The sequence below is a fragment of the Drosophila miranda genome (genome assembly GCF_003369915.1).
Source record: "Drosophila miranda strain MSH22 chromosome Y unlocalized genomic scaffold, D.miranda_PacBio2.1 Contig_Y2_pilon, whole genome shotgun sequence".
NCBI lineage: Eukaryota > Metazoa > Arthropoda > Insecta > Diptera > Drosophilidae > Drosophila > Drosophila miranda.
Window position 1 is genome coordinate 2,096,819 of NW_022881614.1, and position 9,096 is coordinate 2,105,914.

At 46.7% G+C, this 9,096-nt stretch overlaps 1 protein-coding gene across 1 annotated transcript; it reads right to left on the reverse strand.

The window, feature by feature from the left end:
- Nucleotides 1–1,993: 1,993 nt before the first annotated feature.
- On the reverse strand, nt 1,994–4,160 carry LOC117192883 (putative fatty acyl-CoA reductase CG8306). Its single transcript, XM_033397629.1, has 6 exons — nt 4,154–4,160; nt 3,296–3,998; nt 3,135–3,244; nt 2,625–3,075; nt 2,312–2,569; nt 1,994–2,240 (listed from the first exon to the last, which is right to left on the reverse strand). The coding sequence occupies exons 1-6, from the start codon at nt 4,158–4,160 to the stop codon at nt 2,102–2,104; spliced, it is 1,668 nt and encodes a 555-aa protein (XP_033253520.1). The 3' UTR covers nt 1,994–2,101.
- Between the last annotated feature and the right edge of the window lie 4,936 nt (nt 4,161–9,096).

Sequence of the window (9,096 nt, forward strand, 5' to 3'; positions counted from 1 at the left end):
ACCGAAAAAATGGAATGGCGCTATGTTCCCACAGCTTTAAGCACAGCCGACATTCTGTCTCGAGGGGCTCATCCGACTAAGATGAATGAGTCACCTCTTTGGGCTCATGGTCCTCCATTTCTTTGCGGCTCCTCAGATGACTGGCCACCCACTGTGCTACCTGATAAGCCAGCCCTTGAACTTCGTCGGAAGGCTCTTCTGGTCAAATCGCCCTACATGGACATTATTGCTGATTCCAAGTATGCGAATTCATGCGTTTTCGGATACATTCACAAGTTTTGCAACCGAATTCGGCGCCCCGGACTCACTGTCTCAGACATTGAACATGGAACCCAGGTATGGGAGGACATGAAGTCACTGCGGGCAAGGGGAGCAGTCTCCTCATCGAGCTCAATCGCATCGCTATCGCCATTCATGGATCAGTTTGGACTTCTCAGGGTAGATGGTCGACTGAAAAACTCAGACAACGCAACCAATTTTGTCGGCGCTAAGAATGAGCTGATGGAATTAAGGCGCCTGGTCGTCAGCGATGACCATCAGAAGGCGCTGCTGGATTTTTGCTTGGTCGAGGCTATAGACTGGCATTTCATTCATCCGCGCTCCCCTCATTTTGGTGGTCTATGGGAGGCTGCAGTGAAGACGGCCAAGTACCACTTCTACCGTGCGATAGGCAACTCGGTTCTTGGATTTGACGAGCTGCGGACGCTGTTGTGCCACATCACGGCAGTGATTAATTCAAGACCTTTAGTTTCAATTTCAGAGAGCTCTGCCGATCTAGATGTTCTAACTCCAGCGCATTTCTTGAATGGTGGCCCTCCTGCTTCGTTCGCTGAGCCTGACGTCACGCAGCTAAACTTCGATCGCCTGGACGGCTGGCAGCGCGTTTCGTACCAGCAGCAGCTCTTTTGGTCCCGGTGGAAGGAGGAGTACATAACGTCACTGCAGCAGCGCTCAAAGTGGCGCACTGCGAAGCCTAGTTTAGCAGTCGCAGATTTGGTTCTTGTCAAGGATGAGAATCTTCCTCCCATGAAGTGGCCACTGGCGAGAGTGGTCGAGCTTTTGCCTGGACGAGATGGCGTTGCCCGAGTTGCTGTGCTGAAGACGTCATCTGGAATCACCAAGCGCGCCGTCAACAAGATGGGCCTGCTGCCCTTTAAAGATGCTGTTGAAAGTCAGGCTTCCAACGGGGGGAGTATGTCGGGTCAAGCAGCTTAAATATTTTAAATTATTGCCAGTGGTGCGGCCTAAAGGAAATGCATTTTGGTGTTGTCGTTTCCAATGCCCCCACTGCAAAGATCATTTGCTACCGCATATGCGCATGCAGCGGAATTCTTTCGTCTCCTTATGTCGCAAACTCTCGGACTCGGCTTAACAGCGTCCCCGAGCAGCTCTAACGCTCTCGGGCTATCAAACGCTCTCGCTCGCGTCTAAGCTTGCTGCATAGGGTCCGGCAATTTGGCCCGTCAGCCCTTGCATGGGCAGTCTTGAGCTAATCGTCGCAGCTATTAGACTATGTATGTAGACATATGTACATACGCGATAAGTTGGTTTACATATGCAAATAAATTGTGAATTATAAACAGCCTCTCGACTTTCATTAACTTCAAATTGCAACAGTTGTTAAAAACGCTTAATAGCTTAACACCGCCCATAACACATTTTTGCTTTGTCAATATGTATCGTTGCTTTTCCAGTATTAATCGGCTATTTACTTTGCTGATCTAAGTAGTCGTCAGAAAAACGCCTGCTACAAAATTTTGCATAGATTGAAATGTTTTTGTGTTTATATCGTTTCCATTCGAATATCATTCCTGATTCGATCGATGGAAAATTTTGCTGATATAAGTAGGCTTTAATATTAATAAAAAATAAAAAATATATTCATGTCAACAGATCTGGCCGATGTTTATTACGATATGAAATGATATTTTTGTAATATCAATATCGATATATTCTTGACAACAACAAGCACAAAACCAACTTTTGCGCGCGATTATTTATTTTTTGTGTATTTTTATTTCTTGTAAAACCCAACCTTGTGTAAAAATTGTATTTAGCGTGAATAACATTGAGAGAATGCTCAACTAGAAATACGGCCGCACTAGAGCAGTCCAAACAGATAATAGAAGACGGGCAAGATAAGGGCCGCCTTGGCGCTGGAGACTCCCGAGATCCAGACGATCAGCTTGAATATTCCGAACCAGAACAGCAGCTGGAGGGCAACATGCAGACCGAGAAGACTGTCAAATAGATTCGTTAGTATCCCGATGGAATATGGAATATAGAATAGGGGTGCTATATGATCACTAACATTTTATCCTTGCGACGTGCCTTCTCCAGATTCTTGGGTAACTCCTTGCTGAGGTACTGCCGCACTCCGCGAATGGTGTTGGAAAAGTACTCGTCCCACGTCAGCTCGCCAATGTCAATGACGAACTTCTTCCTGTCCACCACGTCCATCGACTTGGAAAGGGCCAGTAGACGCTTGCTGTCAAAGTGCCATTCCGTGAAGATGAAGCGCTCCAGGGTGTTCAGCGAGTTCCACACGTTCTTGTGCAGCCTCATCAAACTGTAAGCAGGGGAAAATAAACTCTTATTCTAAGAGAGATCTCTGTGATACTCACATGGGACGGCCGCCGGTGATGCGGGTAACGATATCCAGGAAGAATGCAGGCACAAAGTGGAACAGTATGGCGCTCAGCCGAAAGACCCAGAGGCTCTTGACCAGCCGCAGATTAGGGTACCAGACGGCGCTGTTCAAAGGATAGTCGTGCAGATAGCTGTTGATCTTGTCCGCCATCAGATCGAAGCGGAAGGGCTTGTACGTGCTGGAGGTCAGGTGGAAGATCTGCAGCTCGGCAGGACGGCCGGCGTTCTTCGCCTTGAGCGCATTGACATAGTAGCCGGTGGTGATGATGCCATTGACCACCACATCGATGGGAATGTAGTCCATGATGATGCTCGGATCTAGGGGCAGGCGGCGTAGCACTCCCTTGGAGGCGCCCATAAAGAAGCCCTGGGGGCCGTTCTTCGAGATGGTCCACCCAGGAATGGGTTCCTTCCAAGCCGCCGTGACTGAAAGTATATGTTTTTATATCCGAAAAGCGTAGGAGCCCCGTGTGTTTGTCACTCACTCATGCTGGGGCGGACAATGCCGCAGGGAAAGCTACTGGCGGCATTGGCCACCTCGTGCTCGGCCAGGTGCTTGGTGAAAGTGTACGTATTCGGATGATCCTTGAGCAGTCTGTAAAAGATTTTCGTACAATTGTAAAATAATCCAATATCAGGTACTCACTTCTTTTCGAGTGCCTTTAGCGCCTCGTCGTTGAGAGTTTCGGCCAGCTGTATGATCTTCACGGGATCGTCGGGCGTAGGATAGAGCTTCTCCTCGACCTCTGTCAGATAGGCGTTCACATAGGCGCTGGACACATGGACCAGCGAATCCAGTTGCTTCAGCTGCTGGCACAGTTCCACCACTCGTCGTGTTCCCTTCAGATTGATGTTGGTTGTCTCCTTGAGGGACTGAAAGAAGTCCAGGGTGGCCGCCGAATGGAACACCACATTTACATTATCGATCAGCGTCTGGCGGTCCTTTGGCGAGATTCCCAGGTTGTCCAAGCCCACATCACCCTCAACGGGGACGATCTTCGTGAGACGCGACTCCAGCTGCATCTCCTTGAAGCGATCAAAGACAGAGTTCTTCTTGAGCTCCTCGAGCCTCTCCTCCACGCTCTTTCCCTTCTTGGCGCGCATCAGCAGATACAGGTTGCCCACCTTGGGCACATCGCGCAGCAGCTTCTCCACAATGGTGACGCCCACGAAGCCAGTGGCGCCCGTGATGAACACATTGCGCCCCGCATAGAAGTCTGTGATGGAAGAGCTGAGCAATTGTAGGAACACGTTAGTCGCAGTCGTTATCGTCTCTCTTCCTTCAATCTCTATTTCTATAACAACTGCCTCTACATGTATTTTCAGATGCCATAAAATTAAAATGAACTCTCATCAAACTTTCTCTCATCTCCCATTCAAATGGCAGTGGCTGCTGTCGTCGCGTCGTGGCAAACTTACGAAACCCCAAGCGACTCTGTGGACATCTCCGACTGGATTCCAAGGCAAAACCTGTTTCCCGCGTGAGTTGCTAGTTCTAAGTTACTGCTCATTGTGGCTCTTCTAATAATGATCTAGCTAATGATTTGTTAGCAGGTGCCGGGTGTCGGTTTTCGGGTCACTGCCAATACTCGTACTGTTCAAATCCAATTTGTGGGCGTCCCAGTTGACTCTAGCCTAATGGTACATTGCCTATTGTATTCGGCTGCACTCAAACCTGTCATTTGATTAAATAACATGCCAAGGAATGCATTTAGAAACTGAAGAATTAAAGGCATAATTCAGTCATGAGATCTTTGGAACTTTATTCCATACAGATTTTTTTGTAATGCTTAAATTCATTACTTGAAGGCTGTTGCCGTCGACAGACAGACATAACTGATCGACCATAGCCTTTTCCTGTAAGCTCTACTGAAATATCATTCGGCATCTCCCATCACCTCTCAACTGTCCCCAGCGTATTGCCAAACCTTTTCCCCGTCAAACAACGAAAGGCACACGCAACTTGATCATTCAATTAGCCAACTCCAAGCGCATTTTTTCTTTTAATGATCTACAGTCCGCGCCATCTCAAATTTTTTGTTATGCCAAATGATTTTATAATGACGAATCTCTGTTTTTCCCCTCAACAAATGCGTGATATAATTTCTACATAACAAATCCATATGAAACTCGAAGAAATGCAGCATTCCCTATATGTATGTATATTGTAGTATTTATATGCAAAAATAATGCAAATTTCCGCAGGCAGTCACAGGCGAGGCCCTGAAGGTCTTTGCAGGTCCATAAAAAAGGCGTCAAGTCATGGTTAATGATTGCATGTTGCCCCCTGGCGGCCTCTTGTCAGAGATTGCTGTCTAAAATAAATTGAGCTTTCACTTTGGAGCAGCTACTACCCGAAACAGAAGGGAAACGAAGCAGGCGGGTGACACGATCCAGAGACAGGCAGAAATGTGTTGCCTTGTCTTTTTCTGTCTTTGATCCCATTCAGTGCTGTGGTAAATTGCGTTGCTTATCTGGCTGATACCATGCACTGTCCGTTACTCTGATTAGATTTCCCATCTGGTCAGTGGCGCGGCTTATCTTCAGTAATTAATTGCTGGGATTTACTGTATTTGCGGATTTGCTACTTTAAATTTGTTTCAAATTATACTTTGGTTCGGAAACAGTGCTGGGAAGCCACTCAACTATTCTCAACACTCGATGGAAAAAGTGTTTTGTAGATGGAACCATAGGCTGTGCACGTTTTAATTACATTTAATAACTATACGAGTATCAGTGCATATACATTTAAAAGCTATTCCCACCTCAGCAATTAAGAAACCCTCGACTCAATCATCGTCTGTTAGCCTGTCTGTATGTAATTGTATGCAATGGATCATGTTTTTCAACTTCCCTCAGCTACATATGACAACCTGTAATTTTTCGCTTGATTTTCTGACGACTGCAAAACGGAACCACTTACGTCATCTCTGGCTTGCTGCACCAGAGATCTACAGATCTGTGGATACACTTCCCTTCCCCACTAGTCAGCAAGGAAAAAGGCAAGGCGTCAACAGGTCAAAGTTTGAGTAGAGACTGAAGAATGCAATCGCTCTCTCTGTAAACACTCCCTCTCTCAGAGAACACAGACGACTCTTATGTGATGGAGAAGAAAGTGTCGAGAGATGCTAATGCAATGGAATAACGAGAAGTTGTTGTACATTTGCGTTGTGGCTGCTCTTTTAGAAACAATATTCCAAGAAATGCATTCGAGTGGATGTCAAAGATCGTGCACAAATAGATTTAAATTCATGTTTCTTGGCAGATCTGCCGCATTTCGAACTTTGCACCGAACATCTAAGCTCAATAGCAGCTTTCGAGCGGAGAAAAGAGAAAAATTTGGCCGAAAGTTGTCAAACGGGCTACCAAAAAAACACACACACACACACACCTCTGACAAGTCGGGTCCACGATCGGGTCTTGCATTGTTGCGTACCAAGCTGCGTACCAGAAATTTCGATAGATGGCGCCACTTCTGCAAAATCAGCTGCTCAACCCAGCTATTGTTATCGAAAAGCACGTGAAGGGAAAAAGTGCCGGATTAAGAACAATTTTAAATCTCTCAAAAGTTAAAAAACGCAAGGAACTGATTACATTTTTTTGATGAATCTTAATCAGTCGGGTTTGTATTACGTGTTTTGAGTTGTGAACTGTATCTAGTAGTTGTGATGTCTTCGTAATTGTAGGTTAAAGTGAGTCGTTCAACATGTGCCACCTTGTAATAAAAACTAATTTTTGAAAAGGTGTACAAAGTGAGTCCTACCTAGTCCCACCCTGAAACCTTTTGTGTGTTGTAGATTAATAAATTCTTTTTGAAATGTATATAGTAAGAAATGCCACTTTTCACCACAATTCTTTAAATTTTTATTATTAGATCATTACCTCACATTCAAAAATGCAGAATTGTTTGCCTTATGGCATTCAGAAAAGGGTAAAAAAAAGCAAAAAGGAAAATGTGGTACTGGAATTTTTAAAATCAGCACTTAATGGTGACATATCAGAAGAAATGACCACAGCATTTGTTGAAACCAGCAAAAAAATTTGCTATCGGTTGACAACAAAATGGAAAATATGCAGGTCAAATATAAAGATGTTTCAACGGAAATATGTGGATTGGCTTGATCAACAAACAAGTGTAGCCGTCCCAAAAGCCTTAAGGTCAGTGGGACGCCCTGTATTGTTATATACCAAAAAAGGTCGCAGAGCACAAAGAAGGCAGGCTGCAGATCTTGTTACATCAGAGAAAGGAAACATCAATTTATTGATTCAAGCGGCAAGCATTGCCGCACGAAAGCGAGGCAAACACGACCTCGCTTTTGTGCTAAAAGCTTCTCTCTGTATGCCCAGAGAAGGCCAAAATAGTTCGAAAGGCTGTGCAGGACCCAGTAGGAAAGCCGCCCCCGATCTCCCCTGACGGGGCGTTAGCCCTGCTTCTCGACAAGGATCTTAGCAAAGAGCAGTACTGTGCAATAAGGGAGCAAACAAAACGGAAAAATCTGATCGGTTACATCATGCACGGAAGTGCAGCCGAATGCATAATTTTACAGACGTGTTCCACCGAGCAATGGATACATCAGATCCTATTATTTCATCGGTAAATCTAGATAGACGTATTCAGAGACAAAACAGAATAAACCTTCCAACTGAAGTTTTGGAAATGTTATCAAGCGAAGGTAGCCCATTAGAAGACCACGGTCGGAATGAAGATGATTATGATGATAATTTTGGATTGCAATGGAGTATGGAAGTGGAAAACGAAGAGCATGAGGCTTAAAAACATGTAGGTGTGTATAATCTGGTAAACTAACTAGCAGCACAGTTAGAATAAATGTAAATCTTTTATATTTCAGAGCCCCTTGACAAAAGCAACTGACGACTGCAATGCCAACATTGGCGCGTAATTAGAAGGCAGCTTCCTCGTTGCCCCCCCTGTTGCCCCACCGTTGCCCCCCTGTTGCCCCCTGCCGCATGTGCTACCTATTTGATTTGTCCCGAAAGAAATTGAGAGGGAGATGCCCGTCCGAATGGCGAGGCACGTGCTCGGAGCAGGACTTCATTAGTGTCCTGCCGGACGTGGGGAGTTTTTGCTTTGTTACGTTGATTTATTCATTAGATACTGACTTCTGTCCACTCCAGCGTATCCAGGGCGTATCAGCCCTGCTTGAATAATTTAAAGAATGCTCCACCAGAGCACGACAAATCCCCTGCACATCGCTGCTGTCTCTTCTTCAGTCGTGGACACGAGGCGACGGCGACGCCGGGGCGTAAGCTGCTGGGATGCAAATCCGGAAATGTGGTTAACTGTAAATGCTGGACGCGACACCCGAAGGGGGGGCAGTCGAGGCTGCAACTGAACGGAAGTGTTACCGGTTAATGGTCCATTGTGGCCGGGCCTGGGAAGGAGCTGCAAGATTTCGCGCTTTCAGCCAAACCGCCGCCACTTGCGGCCAACGCGGCGCATACTTAGCGCCCCATTGCGAGTGCCAGTGGCCGTTTTCGTGTTTACTTAATTGTTGCTGATGATCCCGAGCAGACACAGCCCCCGGGGGCGGTCTCCGATGGCGCCAAACAGCTATTATCCTGGAAATGCTGGAAATCAAAGGAGAAAAATATCGGTGGAAAGCCGCATTCAAGATGGATTCCGAAAACAGTGGCGGAACAAGTGCCAGTAGTCGTACAGGTCCCTTAATAAATAATTTAGAGGACATTTCTGCCGCTAATTAACCAGAAAAAGGACTGCCAGAAGTGGAGTGGTGGCCCGAAAGGAGGTTACGATAAAGTTGAACCTCGTTTGGGCAACTTTTAAGCGGCTTGCGCCAACTTGTTTGCTGTTTATTTTGCATCGTGGATCGCCGTCGAGGACTGCGCGGCGGAGGCGCATCCCCGACAGGAGTCCGAGTCCCAGTCCCGGCCGGAGAGCGTGTCAATGTAAAGTGACTCCATAATTAAGCAAGCAATAAAAACGAGACGAGCAAAAAGCGAAGAAAAACGGGCACAAAAAGTGTGCTGGCAAAAAGTTATGAATCTCATAAAACTTTCGCCATGGGGCGGAAATGATTGCGAGACGGGCTTGCCGGGGAGGGCGGGGAGGGGGCCCTGACAGGGGGAGTGTCTGGGATGTCGCCGCTAATGAGCCTGGCCGGGCCTGCCAGGCCATGCAGATACATATTTCATTTCCGTTTTTGCTGCAATTTCTGCTGGTTAATAATTTTGATGGCCGCCAATTATGCAGGGGCCATGCAGCAAGGGGCGGCAGGAATAGCACACGAGCATGTGATGAGAGCAGGCCCCACAGGCCCCACGAGCCCAACTAGCCCCCAAAGAATCTGCACTGCCGAGGCAGAAATCGAGACTGGCCGAAAGCAAACGGAACTTTCCATCACGTAGCATTTAATTTCACAAAGAGAATTTGTGGGCAAACGTGCCGACACGCCCCCCTCCCAGCAC

Coding starts and splice junctions, on each gene's coding strand:
- LOC117192883 (XM_033397629.1), bottom strand. Junction 3,245..3,295: donor CTAAAGGCACTCGAAAAGAA/GTGAGTACCTGA, acceptor AATCTTTTACAG/ACTGCTCAAGGATCATCCGA. Junction 3,076..3,134: donor CATTGTCCGCCCCAGCATGA/GTGAGTGACAAA, acceptor ATATACTTTCAG/TCACGGCGGCTTGGAAGGAA.